Source organism: Peromyscus californicus, unplaced genomic scaffold (genome assembly GCF_007827085.1).
Source record: "Peromyscus californicus insignis strain IS unplaced genomic scaffold, ASM782708v3 Scaffold_15__1_contigs__length_86483966, whole genome shotgun sequence".
Taxonomy (NCBI): Eukaryota; Metazoa; Chordata; class Mammalia; order Rodentia; family Cricetidae; genus Peromyscus; species Peromyscus californicus.
In genome coordinates, this window is record NW_026294447.1 from 39,533,550 (window position 1) to 39,550,972 (window position 17,423).

Below are 17,423 nucleotides of genomic sequence, written 5' to 3' on the forward strand. Positions count from 1 at the left end.
TTAAAATTCTAATGTTTCCTTAGGTAATGCTCAGTTTTGGTTCTGGGACCACACTTTGTTGACATGTAGATATGATATGAAGTACTTCTAGAAGAATTCTAGGTGATTTGAAACATGTTCCATAATTTTGATGTCTATAATTCTGTTAATATGAGCGCAGAGTTTGAGGTTTCTATTGAGGTCATTTCTGATCTTTAATGATCTATCAGAGATTTGGCGTGGGCATGGGGTAAAGCATTTCTAGGAGATGTTAATCTGTGTTGGGTTTTTTTAAGCACTGCCTTCTCAACTGCCATCTAATTACTGCCAGGAGACTGCCAGAGGTCTTGGTAAAATACTGGATTTCCTACAGAAATGAATATTTTTATTTATCCTATGTTTAAATTTTACTGAATGAGTAAGTGGCTGAGAAGCAGACACTCAGGGTGATTTGAAGGACCCAATGATTTAGGATGCTATTTGTTACTGGTAACGATTAGAGCCATGATTGTGACTTGTATCTTACTTATTTGGACCAGTTGCTGTGTCCTATCTTGATTCTTTTCTCTTCAGGTCAGAGTTCCTGCTGTCCTAAGCTGTCATCCTTTTAAAAATTTGTTTAATGTTGGAGATGGAGCTGTCTTGAGCTATTTATCAGTCTTATCTCTCTTGGCCCTCTGTTAGCATTTCAGATTGTACATCTAATCCGCTTTAATTGATTGACCTCCTGTAAGCAGACATCAGCAGAACACTAGGGAAAGAAAGTACATCTCTAGTCAGGAGGAGAGGTCATTGTAACTTTGTGGGGTGGGTACAGAGGTCATTGCAACTTACACAGATCTAGGACAACAGAATTAGTTTCTGTACCATTTAACATGAATTTTCTGAGGACAGTTGGTAAAGATTCTGGAGTCAATTCTGAATGAAATGTAGTCATTCCAAATAGAGCAACATCCACAATGAATGGCCTGTGCATGCCTATAGTTTGCATGTTACCTGTAAGACCATTTCTTACCCAGTTATCCTCAAATACATTATCATTCATTGCCCCCTATGCCACAAATTAACATCGTCATTATATCATTCTTTGTAGAGCCTATCCATTTTAGATTTCTCAAGATTTTATTCATTTAAATCAGTATACATCATTTACTGCAGATATTACTGTGTCTATGGTAATATGCTCCTCACTTTAATGAAGCTAGCCCGAGAATCAGAGTTATGAGATCTGCTCAACATTACATGGTTGAAATAATGTGGAGCATTAACTGGTCTCCATTTTTTATGAATCTAATTCACAACTTGTTTTAGAACCCAGACCAGATACTTTCTTCTTCCCTGACCTTCTGTTATGGCCACATTCAAGCTTCTCAAGGGAATGGGTAGAGGACATTGTCAGCAGATGGCAAGGAAAGCCCACAATATCATGGCTGGGATCTTGTGAGTTGAGTGGCTCCGGAGGAGCTGCTTCTCTCTGTGAGATTTCTTGAAGAAGATATCTTGCTTTTTCCATCCTGTCAATCCTTTAATAGTATGTAACTCCACACATAGAAAGTGCATCTTCAGCCCTGATTAACTATCAGTTGTCTTGGGTTTTAGACAAAGGTGATTATCTTATTTAAACATTGAGGTCATGATCTTCCTGGAAAGACAGCTGATAGGCACAAAAATGCTCAAGCTCTGTTCTACTCACTGCAGAATATTTTATTGCAAAGAAAGTTAATAGATCCCTCCCTTAACTGAAATTATCTAGTGAACCAGGTAAGGTAATCCCATCATCTTGTGTATTTGCACATTGTATTTAAAGAGCAAAATGAAAATATATGGTTTGCTTTTATTATACAAAATCTGAACATATTTATTATGGTATGTTTTTGCTAATACTATACCAATTCTGTTTAGACTCTAGTGGCAAAGGCATTCATTTTTAAAGTTCACAACCACACAGTTCAATTCATCATTCATTTAATAATCGTTTACTGAGCTCTGATAAAATTTTTATATTCAAAGAACCTTAATTACTAGGTTTCTTGAACACAAAAATTAGATAGTATGGCTGACACTGAAGTGGACATTATACTTTTGATATAAATATCACTACTGTATCAGACCTTGTGATGTTTGTGCATTGACTATATCGCCCAGGTATATTCCCCTCAGAACATGACTAAAATTTGATTGCAACACATAATACATGGGACAGAAATGTGCCTCAGTGGAAAATCCATGAGTTCAAGTCAGACAAACTTAAATTCTGACCTTAGACACTGTTTTGCCATATATACTCAATAGTGGGTAATTGTGAGAAATTGGAAAATAATCCTATTCAAAAATATATACTGAGTATTCAGGTTGCGACAGTCATGCTTCTGAACACTCTGAACTCAAAGCACACAGGAATTCTCCCTCAGCCATGTCTATTGCAAATTAATTTGCTACCACCCTCACTCAGTGACCCAAAATGACAAAGCAACCACGACCAAGAATTTTCTGAGGATGGTGATTCACAGCACTGGGAGGACACTGGCAACTCAATACCAGAAATTATATGTGTGATTCAACAATAGCAATTACTTACCCCTGAGCTCCTGGGTCTATCCATCACAAAGGGATGCAAAAGGTTGCTCTTACTGGGAGTTTTTAATTGGGAGGACTAGAAAAATGTGGTGAACAGAACCATTAACTCCTCTCTGAAGTAGAAAGTGGACTGGAATATTGCCAAGGTCTTGTTGCGCATAGGCACAGAAGCATCATTGACTCATTGCTTTCACTGTGCTATTGTCTAGTACTGAACAAACAGTTCTGTGAGATGCCTAACAGTGGCACCATGGAGAAATGTTTCCAGTGAACATCTCCTGGGCATACACTTGAGAATCTCTGTTTTGTTTCTGTCAGCTGCAATTTTCTGAAGTAGGGGATAGTGCATTTCACCTTCCCCAGAGGCACTGTGGAACAAATGAAGAGATGGCCATTGGGGAGCTCTTCCCTTATTCCTGAAAATTTTCTCTTGCCTCTGTATATTTCTGCTTCTAAATCCTCACTCTAGAGCTTGAGGCATCCCTGGGGTTATGTCGGCCGTATTAATCATAATGTGGCTGATTGAGGATCAAGTAGCTGAATCTGGGCTCATTTGAAGAACCAGGTGGGCTCATAAATAGTCATTATTGATAAGGAATGACTTACTGACTGTGGAAAGCAGATGTTCCTGTACCATTCAGGTTTTCTCCTGAATGCACTTGAAGATGATTGGTAATGTCTTCTGATTTACCACTTGTCTTTGTTTTTAATATCAAGGAAGAACATAGATTGAAGCGATTGCCTTGGTACCAACTTCAGTGGTGATGGGTGTGGAGTTATTAAAATTTATAGCCATGTTGTTTCTGCAAAACTACATTTTGCTTGTGTTTGAGAAGCTTATAAAAGGCACCAAGGAATGTGGCAAGAAAGCAACTACCAAACTGTGACAGGAAATCAGCCCTGAAAAAAAATTCTGTTTGCGAAAATTTACATTTATTTTCACAATATATTTTGATGGCAGTGCCTGCCAAACCAACCAGTCCTTAGCACACACTACTACTTTCAATTACACTAACGAGAAGAGAAAGGAGTGATGTGTTTCCACCTGGAAATATGCATAGCCATGTGGCAGATGCTTCACACATAATCCACACAACAGGCTTCAGAGGTAACAGTTTTCCCCCTCCCTCTCATTACATACCCTTTTATAAATAAACTGCAAAGGTCATGCAGTTTTAAAAACCAGAGGTGTTACCTGACTGTGTTGTGCTAAAATCCATGCATGACCATTCTACTGAATGTTATTAAATTCTCTAATAATGACAGGTCACTTTTTATGGGAAAATGACTACACAGTCCCCCCAATTTCATCTATCTCATATTTTTATGTATTTTTTTAACTTAGAAGGTACTGGTAGATGGGACTGATAGGATGGCTCAGTTGTTAGGATGTCTTGCAAGTTAAAGGACCCAAATTTAACCCCTAGCACCCATGTAAAAAAAACAAACAAAAAAACAAACAAAAATCAGGCATAATGGCATGTATCTGTAACCCCAGTATTTGGGAGGCAAAGGGAGTAATATTTCTAGGCATACTGGCCAGCCATTCTTCCTAATTGATAAGCTTCAGGCCAGTGAGAGACTCCGTGTCCAAAAAAAAAAAAAAAAAAAAAAAAAAACTGAGACTGTCTTCTAGGTCCTACAATGTGTATACACACCTGCGAACAAACATATGCACATATACACATTAGTAAAAGAGAGAGCAAAGTACTACAGCATTCATCACACAAGCCATATTATTTCATTATAATAGTCCTTTGAAGAATGTAAAAGTGGCATCTTGCCCCACAGCATATTATTTTTTTAAAAATGAATTCAGAATAGTTAAGTAAGTTGCCACAAGAACAGGGAGGGATGATGTGAAGCTAATGTGCTTATCCTTCACCTCTTTCCTTTGGTAGACACGGGGACCACAGGAGTTTATTTTCATGAAAGCTGCATATGATCTATTCAAGCCTGGGCAACTATATGGGTATTTGCCACAAGGCTTCTGTGACTTCTAATGAACTGAAACAAAGCAGTTAGTCATGGATTATAATGCCACTCTGGTCCCATGACAAATGACAAGGAAATGATGATAATGCAATCTTATTACTGCAAATAAAGAAACCACATCTGATGTCTAGCACAGCCACATTTACCACTGTGGGAAGTAAAGAGAAACATCTGGGATAGGGTCTACATTGGATTTGGCAATGTGCTGACAGGATTAACATCCTTTGGAAATCCCAATTCTAGTGGCAAATGTGTGGCACCTAAGATAAGGACCAAATATTTATTCTGGCAGAGATTAAATCTTTTCTTGTCCTGAATCTATTATGGATCTTGCAGAAAATCTGCCCAGGAATATATCTTGCTGATCAACTAACTCACTGAGACAGAACTGTCCTTTGCCCCCACTGTCATTGAAAGCTGCAGAGCATTGAGGTCTCCGTTCCCTTTAGAACACTAACACTGTTCTCTATCCATGATTAATTAGTGACTCAGAGGTGAACTGAATCACCAGCAGGCTTTTCCACGCATCCAGGATTTATGGAGTGGTTTCTCAAGGAAGAACCACAATGCAATAAACAGCCCACATATATAGGGTGGGCAGAGGAGTAATGGGATCTGAAGTTGTGGTTTTTAACTCCTCCAGTTCTGTCATTCTGTAAGTACATGGTGATTCAGGCTTTTATACCCTTGCTTATCCCTATGAGGGCATGAACACCCACCTACCCATTCATTCCCACATCCTTAAAGAAATGAATAATGAATGGCACCTCTCTCAGACAGAGCAAATATGTTATGTCATTTCCAAACTCCCCGGGGATCAAAAAAAAGTTGAAATGCATCGAAATATTATTCATTATGGGCATGAACACTGTATTAAAGACCCTATCATCATATTGGCCATTCCTTACATAATTCCCATGGCTAGGTAAATTGTTTAATATAGAGAGATGAAACAAACCAAATTCAAGATCACATTGATACCAATAAACAGAAATGAGCCTACTTAGCATCATGTGGGAAGGCACTGGGATATTTTTTACAGGGTTTAGAAAATTAGAAATGCAGGCAATAGTTTGTGTCCCACACTAAACTCTCTGGGCACAAAGGAAGCAATAATGTCCACCCTGGGTCTGCTTTTCTGAGTGATGACAACATGATTCATCAGTTCATCTATATTATCCCCTTCTAAAATCAAGACTCTTGGGTACTGGTCTTTTTCTTAATCAGATATGAGATATATTTACATAGGAAAGGACAAAAAAAGATAAATGGCAAGTTGAAGAAAGCATACCTCTTTGGAAAGGAAATAAATTGTACCAAAATATATGGAAACCAGTATCCATCCCACAAGAAATCTTAATTTATAAGTAGACTAGATACTTAATATTATATTTATGTATTGAGTGAGTGAATGAATGAATGGATAGTAAATCTGAGCACCTATAAAATAGTTCCTAGGACATAAGTGATATGGATTCTAGTCTTTAACTATATCATTCTTCCTTTCCTTGTTTATCCCCCCTTCTATTCCTCAAACAACTGAATAGTGGATTAGAAAGGGTGATGAAAAAAATACTGTGACTCAACCTTGTAAATGTCAGAATGACAACTAAATGTTATTACCACCAAGTGCCCAGCCTCTTGCCAGTAAGACAGACAACTTCAGAGATGGAGAAAATATCCTCCTTTCTCTCTTGCTCCATCCCTCCTGATACTCTGCCAAGCTGTCATATTGTTCCAGGAGGTTGAAGAAGCTGATTGTATCTGACCAGGAAGGCCACTTCCATTCTGTTTCATTATGACTACCAATTCCAACTCTTAGTCATAACCAATTATTAAATGGTAAGAGTTTTAATAGCATTGTGATGTACAGTTCAGTGTTTCCAGGCATTTTCCTGGAGGTGGATGATCTCATCTCCACCCCCATCATCTCTATCATCTTCATATTCATCGCCATAACGTCTGTCTGCTAAAATCCTTTGCAATTTCTCCGCCCCCAGTCATTTTGAGCTATTGATGTTGACTTCTGCTATATAGCAACAGCTACAGCAGGAATATTTTATCTCTAGATTAACTGAACAATAGGGCTACATATCTGGGAAGATTGGTAGTCACCAGTTCTGAAAACTCCTGCTCAAGTTCGTTGCCCTTTGTGCAAAGTACCTTTTCTTGTGGCTTGGAACCACAGAAAACATAAAAGATTTGGTCTATAATATCAGTTTCTCAGCCATTGTCTCCTAACCTTACCGTACCCCTCTGCTTGGCCTTGAATATCCCAAAATGTGGAGGCAGGCTCATATTTTCTCTTTCATTTTGAATCAGAATTGTGAAATAATACAGGATCCAGTGTCTTACTAGCTCTTCTCAAGAGACAGGCCCGATCCATTTCACAGAAATGAAGTTTTCAGTACCGTGCTTCACTGTTGAGAAGTTCTGCCAAACTAGTACCAATGTTCACCGAAGGCCACTGAATGGTGTAACTTGTACTGTTCAGCCAGTGAGAACAGTTTGGGTGGCTTTATACTATTCTTTTTTTATGTTCAGGATGAAAGCCCATGAAGAAATAGAGGATACTATTATTAGCTTCATACTGACAGCTCCCTCTGGGCACCTACAAGTTTATTGCTAGTTGGAGAATCAACTTTAAAGGGAATAAACCCTGTAGTCAGTGGAAATCATGCCCTTTGTGTTTCTTTATTACAGGAACAAGGGAAAATTGGAGTTGTCTTCAATATTGGCACAGTTGACATCTCCATCAAAGAAGAGAGAACCCCTGTCAATGATGGCAAATACCACGTGGTGCGCTTTACCAGGAATGGGGGCAATGCCACACTTCAGGTGGACAACTGGCCAGTGAATGAACACTATCCTACAGGTAACATCTTCACTTTTGGCCTCCCATATCACCTCTGACACCTGTGACACCCGTGACATCTTTTCTCATGACTGTTACCAGTTTATAGGTAAAGAATACATCTCTATACCTTTTGTCTGAGAAAGTTATTTCTTTAGGATTAGAGCAGTGTAGGCAGCTTCTGGAGACTTACTGACTATGCACTGAACATTTTATTTTGCAAACCTTAGACCAATGCTGCCTGACTGGTTCATACTGAAGATAAATATTATAAGGTTTCTAGTGCAAGAAAGGGACATCACCCTTGTTCTGGGGGGTTGTTGATGATCAGGAGATAATGGATGTGATATCTGTTCTACGCGGTCCTGTGTTGTTAGGTGTGATGGCAGGGACAGATGGCAAGAAGTGGCAGAGAGAATATACCAGCAAGTTTATTAAACTTGAATTCATGAGCATTAACTCAGGGGAGCAATGAGAAAAACCAAGGGTAGAGGGTTTTTTTTTTTATTTATTTGAATTTGCCAAGTGATTTTCTCTCACTCACACTAAACCTGTGTTGCTCTTTGGAGTCTGGTCCTAGTAGTGCTTTTCCTAGGAAGCAAGCTGGCATGGAAGGCAGAGGGGCTAATCATGCATTTGAATTTCACAGTCCTGGAGTGTGCAGCAGCCAACTCCCAGAGCCAGATGGTGAATCAAGGGCAGGGAGAGAGAAGGTTAGATTCTTTAAAGGAACTCATTCAAATAGTCCCTCAGCTTCCTCTCTCATCTCTCAAGTCTCCTACCAAGAGTCCTGAGCGCTGGCCATAAAAGCACTGAAAAGAGAAGGGAAAATACCAAGCAAGGGGCTCTTACTCCATAATTGCGTTGCAACCTAATGGACAGATGACAGAAAATAGCTTAGGAGATTGCGCTTTTCACTAATGGGAACGAGATGCATGTCTAACTCACTGTCTGATGCTCTAAATTCGCTCATTTTTGTCTGTTTCTCTCACTTCTTCAACAGTGAGATGAGCGTGCTGATAATGAAGCCTAAATTACATTTTCAGGATTCTGGGCATTTTAGTTAATTATTATCAGGCCTGAAAGAAATATTTACAGTAAACTTGTGTACTTTGGGCCCAAGATACTTTTCTCAATAGCTTCAAGGCAACAATTGTGTTTTCATGCTTCAAATCAATATTACATTTTAAAAGCCAATCACTGGCGTGTGCTGCTTGGTTCTTCCTCAATATTCAGATTTTCCCTGTCCCTGGTTTAAGAATTGTGGAAGCAAGTGTCCCAAGGCACTGAAGCAATAAATATACTAATTAATTAATTACACCATCTACTCATATATCTATCACCCTAGATTTCCTCCAACAGTCAGCTCAACCAGTGATGGAGTTCTGTTAGGATTTCACAGATTGTCACCCCCCCCCAAAAAAAAAATGACCTCATAAGGTTATCTTTGAGCATCTGAAGGAAGTCAGAGGTGTTAGAATTACTGCCAATTTTTATCAACATCTACATTCTCTGGGCACTAATTGGCTTGATTTTCATTTCTTGCTTAACCCTGGGGGATGTGACGGTGAGTGGAAGAAGGAAGAGAAAGTGTAATACGAAAGACCTTAAAAGCTATTCATTTATTTGCTCATAGGGAAAAAAAATCCATCTCCCTTTCCCCATACATATTATCATTGGCACTAAAATTGCTGCCGTGAGGTTCGTTGTAATTTCTGCTAAGAACTTCAAAGATTTCTTAATTGATGTTCACCACTTGCTGAAAGCCAACGGAGAACCCACAGATGTGTCGCCAGCAATGAGAAAGCTTTGGGGTGGTCATTTTAAAGCCACAGATACCTTATCATACCGGTCACCCTTGCTGTGTGTTTCTCTCTTTGTGTCGTTAGTTCTAAATTATGGGTTGCCTCCTCCAGTCTTTCAGAGCAGAATAAACCTTTCTTTAATGGGAGGGCTTTTCCTGTCGACTATTATCATCACTGGTAACTCTCATTTAGTTGTAATCAATGTTATTATTGTTGGGCAGGGTAGAGCCTTGCAGTTAGAAATACGTGCCTTAGAGCCACCTGATGAGTTGAGAACCTGTTTTCCTGTCAGTTGTATGTCTCAGGCAGCTGGTTGAAGACCTTGAAATGCCCCAAGTATTGAAATATTTGGTGCCTTTCCCCACATATAATTCAAGGTACAATAACACGGAACCATGAAATAAGGATAAGAATTTCTTCCAGTTCCGATTTTTCTCCTCTAATGATTGCTTTAACATTGGGAGTGCATCAGATTCCTTCTTCGGAACTTCTCATTTATTTTCTCTTGTATTTAATTTGCTGGTTCTCTAGGTAAGTGTGCATTTTTCGTAGCTGGTAATCTAGTTTCAGACTTTCCATAAGGCAGTGAAGCTCACCATCCCTCTGGTTTCTAGTCCTGATGATGTAGATGTAATGCTACTTTTAGAGATATGTGCAGGTTCAGGGAGAGGGACAACCAAAAGCTAGATAATCATGTAAGCACACAATAAATGGTAGCTGCATTATCAGACATGCTCACTTTACACATGGTCCATTTTGACTATGTACTAGCCCATGAGTTAGATAAACTAGATATTTCTATTCTCCAGTTCAAATCAAAACTGACACTCAGGCAGGTTCTATTGCTAGCCTAAGATTACATAATAACTGAAGGACAAAATCAAGACCAGGTTATCCTCATCTTGGCCCCACAATAATGGGAGATATTTTGAAAAATGCATAACCACAAACTTGCAACTCCTTAGCTTTATAGGGATATATATATATATATATATATGGATTAAGAGTACCGTGGACCTCAAATATCTTAGTTTCTCTCTTATGAGATTAGAACAATCCATTTAGCTAACTTAAGGAATCATTGCTACAATATTAAAAAGTTTAATTTGTTTTTTTAAGCTTGGTACCACAATGATCTGTTTGTCTGATCACCAAACAGCAAAGCTACCAACCTAGCTATTCTTGACACAATTTCTACATTAAAAGAAAAATGATATGTTCTCTTCCCCCCACCCCCCAATCATTATGTTGTATTTGACAACAGCAAATGATTAGCAGCCATCAAGAAGAGTTCAGGAGTATCTTACCATAAAGGTCAATTTCAGTAGCCACATAAAAGTAGTTGTCATGAGATGTGGGGTAGAAAATTTACATTTTAGGAACAAAACAAATATTACAACAGATGAGTCCAAGTTTTTCTCCTCATGACAGCAACGGACTCTCATGGGACAACTGAGAATAATGTGTATTTTAAGAAGGCATTGCTTTAATATAGAGTAGCTTCTACCAAATATTCACTTTAGTTGTCTCATTCTGAGGGCATACTCTTGGGAGTCACTCCTGCCCACCACATTCAAAGGGATCAATGGCACAAGAGGATGAATGGGTCATCTCTTGAATCTTTTCACAGTCATTTATAGGAGTTTGCTTGGCTTTCTAAAATATCCTACTGTGGAGTATTGAGAGCCCAGCTGGGCACAGAGCATGCAGCCCTGGTTCTTTGTGAATCAGTGAGTATCCAAAATGGAAATAGTTATATAGCAATTGGGTTCTTCTATCACTTGATTCTGGGAGATAGAGCTCAAAAGTGACTTCTTTCTTTGAACCTGAAAATAGAAAGGCTAAGGAAGAGGAGAGGGAAATAAAAAGAGAATCAGCTCAGAGCTATCATCCAGACACTGACAAATATGCCCTATAAAACCTCTGATTGCTCTCTCTACACAATGCAATGGTAAGGACAAGGGAGGGGAGGTGAAAGGTGAGTTGAACATGCAGAATTAATTTTAACCATTGTTCTGGGCCCCCTGTGAGGCTGAACTGAATAGGATTGTTCAAGATTTACTCTTAACTATAAGTGGGTGGCCATTATGCCACCAGAATTATCATGATCCTGGTCATGGTACCCTAAAAGCTTTTAGGTGAAAACCAGCCCTTTGAGAAATGATGAATGATGAGCAGTTCAAAATGCATAGGACCCCCATTTTCCCATCCAAGAGTTGGTTAAGGAGAGCTAGGCTTCATAAATTTTTTTCCTTTGCTATATCATATAAACTCAATTGAGGTACTCTTGACTGAAATTCTTATCATCATCCCACTAGTCAGTTTTCTTTTACTATCCTGAAATACCTGTGGCAATTAACTAACACAGGGAAAAATATGTTTAGGTTCATGGGGCTTGAGGCTGTATTCAATATCTGAAGCAATTAACATTATCTAAAATGAATAATGTATAACTAAAGTTGGCTTTGGTTCACAATTCTGGGATTTTCAGTCCAGGGTTGAGTAGACTCATTTGTTTCTGAGTCTCTGGTGAAGGTATATATAGTGGATGAAATTTCACATCATTATCCAGAAAGCATAGAAGATATACATTGGTCTAAGGCCCTTCCAAAAGGACACAGTTCTGATAAATAGGTGCACAGCACCTTCTAATAACACCATCCAGGAAAACAAGTCTTTAGCATGTAGGCCTTTCGGGAAGCATTCATCCAAACCGTAGAAAACTCCGAGAGGCTAAACAACATGTCCAGTGCCTCAATAGCATAAGAACAGAATCAAGATTCCTATCTGTTCTTCACACAGCACCACCTTAAGCATCCTGCCCATTGTACTATTTCTGAGTTCTTATTTTATTGATAACTGCACTGTCTTGGTGATATATAAATAAAACATTTTCTGAAACAGAAATCCATGCCTGCAGCAGTTTCAATAGTAATGTTTCTGAACCTGGTACTATTCACATTTTGGGCTAAGTGACTCATGCATTATGGTTGGTGCAGTGGTATGCTCTCAGGAGCATCATAAGATGTTGAATGGCAGCTGTGATTTCAGCCCACTGTATGCCATAAGCAGGTTTCCGCAGTGTCAAATGTCTTCACTTAAGAGTAAAATCATCCATGACTAAAAATCATTCAATCAATAATGGTGTGTTTAAAATGTATTTAAATTACTTGCCATCCTCTTGTAGTTTAGATGATATGCTGGGAGATAAGAGATTTTACACATGTGTCCCTCATGCTAAGCCACTGAGACTTGAAGAGTTAAAAATAAAGAGTATAAATAAACTCTTGATAAGATACTGAAATTTCTCAGGCCTTAGGTTTTCATTAATTCCTAGCCAGGGGGTTTTCATTCCTTTGCTTTTCTTGCAAATATGTGAGGCCTTGGCAGATTGGAAGCATGCATTAAGGCAAGCCTCATCTCTCTGCTCACTCATCCGTTCAGCATTTGTGTTCCTTTCAGTTCAACAGGAGGCAAGCACAGATAGAAAAGTCCTACAAAAGGAATAAAGAGTCCAAATATAATCAAGAGGGAAAGCTGTATTTGAACTTGGATTCAAGAGTGCAGAGAGAAAAGAACAGCTAGAGAAAAGTTCATTTAATTAATGTGTTTGAATATTCTTTGTTACGTTTAAAAATGCTCTCAAAAGTAAATTCCTCAGACAGGTGCAAAACATATCAGTGAATCAATCAAACCAATACTTTCTAAATATTTGCACTGCAGAATATTCTTCCCAAGTTTGGGAGACTGAATTAAGATTCACGAGATTAGTGTTTCTTGTGTCAAAAACCTTTCTACCTGCTTCACCTGGTTACCTATTGGAAAATGGATCACACACACTTATGTGTACATTTAAATGTAAAACTACTCTCTACTTAATTTCAAATTAAAGAGACATGTCAGTGCTCAGGCACCAGTCTTATGTCTATGTGATCCATGGAACAGCAACAGCAGCTGATGATCTTTGGATTCATTAAAATGCCAACTTTCAGGGTCCATGCCTAAGTAGTTGAAAGCTACATTTTAACAAGACTCACAGGTGCTGTATGCACATCCAAAAATTGTGACACATTGGGCTAGGCACTGGGAATTTTAGATGCAGATATGTTTGATGATTACTGATATTAGCAAGCTAAAAACCATTTTTCTTCTTCTTTCAGACTTAGGATTGTCTGATAAGGCAACCACATAACACATGCAACCACTCAGTATGTGCAATGGGCAATGGGCATAGTATTGTTTAGGTTCTGAGGTTTTTATTTTGTTGTGAAATTATTATGCTCTATGTACTAACGACTTTGAATATTTTTTCATTTAATTTTCATACCTCGTTAGCTCCTACCAAACAACATAGGGCCAGAAGATGACATGTATTATTTCCTTTTGCCTATTTTCTACCAGCTAAGCCTCCAGTGTATCACTAGTGGAATAATAAGCATTTGCCTCCATGTACCTTTGAGAATATGGAAGAGTATGCAACCACAGGGACAATAACTCAGTCTGACTCAGAGTGTGTGTGGAGGATGGTGAGTCAAGGTGAGAGTTCTGGAATCTGACCACCTGCTTGTAACAAGGAGCCTCTTTCCGCTTTACTCCTCTCTTACTACCTTGTGCAGTTTCCATTGTTGAGATGATTCTTGGTGCCTCGGGGCTGTGGCTGTTTATTTTCTCCCATGAAAAATAAATGATGGCCCAGATTGACATGTAATTTAGGAAATTTCAAAAGGAGTACTGCTAGAGACGTGTTTCTTAAATAGAAGTGGCAGTATACCCTTTATTAAGCTATATTTGTATACTCTGACAACATGATTATGGAGCAAATCCATCAGCAGCCTTGACCAAAAAAACAAAACAAAACAGAAAACCATGTTATTTTATTTGTAAAACCAAGATTGTAGATTGAGATTACTGGTCTACCCCAATGTTCCTTAACTCCAATTAAGCACTCATGAAAAATAATTGTACTTGCAGCTGACACATCAGTATTATTTCTCACTTGTTGAACACAGTTGGTATAATGTTTTTTAATATTTATTTATTTATTTATTTATTTATTTATTTATTTATTTATTTATTTATTTATTTATTTATTTATTTATTTTACACTCTGGCTGCAGTTTCCCCTCTCACCTCTCCTCCCAGTCCTTCCACCCACCTCCGTTCTGCCCCTACCCCCATCCACTCCTCCTCCATTTCTCTTCAGAATAAGGCTGGCTTCTCATGGATATCAACAAAACACTGCATATCAAGTTGCAGTGTGATTAAGCACCTCCCCCGGGCAAGGCAACCTAGTATGAGTGTCCCAAAAGCCAGCGAAAGAGTCCAAGACAGCTGCTACTCCCACTGTTAGGAGTGCCACAAGAAGACAAGGGTACACAACAGTCACGCATATACAGAGGGCCTAGGTCTGTCCCATGCAGGCTCCCTGGATGGCAGTTCAGTCTCTGAGCACCCCTATGAGCTCAGGTTAGTTGATTCTCTGGGTTTTCTTGTGATATCCTTGACCCCTCTGGCTCCTACCATTCTTCCTCCCTCTCTTCATCAGGGTTCCCTGAGCTCAGCTTAATGTTTGGCTGTGGGTCTCTGCATCATTTCCATCAGTTGCTGGATGGAGCCTCTCTGATGATAATTGGGTTAGACACCAACCTATGAGCATAGCAGAATACCATTAGGCATCATTACATTGACATTTTTTTTTCTCCAGTCATGTTCTATCCCAGGTCTCTGGGCCATCCAGCCTCTGGGTTCTGGCTCTCAAGGCAAAGTCAGGGGTGGGCTCACTCTTGTAGCATGGGTCTCAGTCTGGCCAGTTATTGGTTGGCCACTCCCACAGTTTCTGTGCCATTCTTACCCCCGGCACAACCCATAGGCAGGACAAACTGTAGGTCGAAGGTTTTGTGGCTGGGTTGGTGTCCCAATCCCTCCACTGGGAGTCTTGATAATTTCACTTGTTTGTCTGAGAAAATCTTATGCGCTAAGGTTTACTCAGAGAGGTAGAGAATTGGGAAAGAGCAAGCTTTCCGTCTTGCTTGTTCACCCTTCACAAATATAGAACTGTAAAAAGAGTCCCATAGTGAGGGCTTTGTTTCAAAGAAGTAAAATGAGGTAGATGATGCCCACACCCAATTACAGACAAGATATTTCCTGTCATTAACTCCACATTCACAGACAAAACAAACCACTTAGCCTTGAAATACCCTGAAAGGTAGATGTGGGGTCTCTCTCTGCTTTATGGATTAGGAAAAACCCTAGAGAGTTTAGCTTTGGAGATGCTGGTACAAAACCTGGGCCTTTGTGGCTGGAATGCCCTAGATTTTATTGCATTATCAGAAATTCTGGCCTGAACTCAAATCTTCAAATTGTAAATTTTTTTCTGTGAAAGTAATCCCTGGAATTATTTTATGAAGCTAAATCTCCAATTACTGCCTAGTCTAGAAATCAGCACTTCTCTGGATATCAGGACATTTGCCTTTATCAGTATCACAAGTGACATTTTGGGGGCTTTGGAAGCCTCTTTCCTTTTATGATCCCATTAAACATCCTACTTTCATATCTAAGCAAGGAAGAAGAGCTTTATTAAATGGACATCCGTTTTACTGCTTAATGGTCTTGCTTGAGGGATGGGAAGTGAAGAAAGGATGCTTCATAAATTTTTCTTTATTTTTTGTCTTATCAGACAAACCTTTCTCCTCGGTGAATTCTCAGCCACAAGATAAATAGCCATGCATCTTGCAAGTAATGTAATTATTGCTATCATGCCTAGAGCCTTTTTCTCCCTGTAAATGTCCCTTAGTAGATGATAAGCACTTCAAGGAAAACTGCAGATGTCTGCTAATGCTAAAATTAAGTGTAATTATGGACAAAACAAAAAGAATATATGCACATATACATACATATATATATATATAAATTTTAGGTATAAAGGACATATTATGGATGCTAAACATTTGAGATCAAGGGAGAAGGAATATATGAATATTTGGCATGTAGGAATTTGCCCCAAGACATTGAGCTAGTACATAACTCTAGGTTATTTATACAGGAGTTAAATAACACACACAACAGAGCTTGTTATAATAATGAAGATTTATATGTTAGATAATATGGTAGCAATTACAGTAACTATAGACATTATTTATACACAATTCATTTGTGAACAGGATATGCTTTTAGTCTGTAGGCTGTACAGAAAAAAAGAGTAATCTTGCTACACACTCCTATTGAACATCATAGGATACACAGCTCAGTCTGGGCTTTGGCTTATGTTATTCCTCACTCTTAATAAACTGCCATGGGATTCAGAGGAGAAGGTAGAATTTTGTAGATTAAAAAAGTATATGGCATTTTTAGTTCAAAATTAAATACTGTAGTCTATTAGCTTGATGGTGCAAATAACACAAACTTGAGGATTACTTCTGAATATTATTTGATCAGAAATATAAGGGAAATTATTTTTTTCAAAATTTTTACTATACGTGTGGGGGGTGTGGGGGTGTTTATATGTGTACATATTCTGGTGCACATATGGAAGTCATAGAACAACTTACAATTGCCAGTTTTTCCCTTCTGCTATGTGGGGTCTCAGAGTTTGAACTTAATTTGCCAGGCTTGGCAGCAAATATGTTTGCTCCCTGAACCAACTGAGCTATCTTGGTAGCACCAAGATTTCTTCATTTCCATTTATTATGCATATATTTTAGTAAGTCACATCTTGGGAAGAATACGTTAAAGATTGGAAATGTAGGAGGATCACATTTTATGGGACTTTACAGTTGTACTTATTTGAAATCATGTGACACAAAAATGTTAATAACATCTTGTTCCATGTGAAGTACCCATACTAATGCAAACATCACAGTTCCCATGATGCTATTCTCAACTAGAGCAATCATCAACTACTATGTAGCTCTAAATCTAAGTTTAGTGATTGGTATAGGTTGGAGATCCTATTATTGCAGAAGTTACAGTTCAATAGTAAATACAAATTCTAGGATGTATGATTTAGAATTAATCTTTAATTATGATTATCTGGAACTACCAACCCAACTCTCCCATGTGACTTCTTTGTCCTTGTTTGTTACCTACCTGAGAGTTGGCTGATTCCATGTTTTCTAACACCAGCATAAGAGCTTAGTTTTACTTACAGGAAGCATTCAAATTGATTCGCTTCTGTTTACATTTTGTATAAGAATTCAGGGTCTCTCTAGTTATTT

The 17,423-nt window shown here is 38.6% G+C and overlaps 1 protein-coding gene across 34 annotated transcripts in view; it reads left to right on the forward strand.

The window, feature by feature from the left end:
- The window catches only part of Nrxn3 (neurexin 3), a 1,637,399-nt gene that overhangs the window by 1,441,014 nt on the left and 178,962 nt on the right, over positions 1-17,423 (forward strand). For all 34 annotated transcript variants that reach the window (XM_052738656.1, XM_052738661.1, XM_052738645.1 and 31 more), the window contains one exon: positions 7,255-7,426. In XM_052738656.1, coding sequence (XP_052594616.1) covers positions 7,255-7,426 — 172 coding nt within the window. The remainder of the gene's footprint in view (positions 1-7,254; positions 7,427-17,423) is intronic.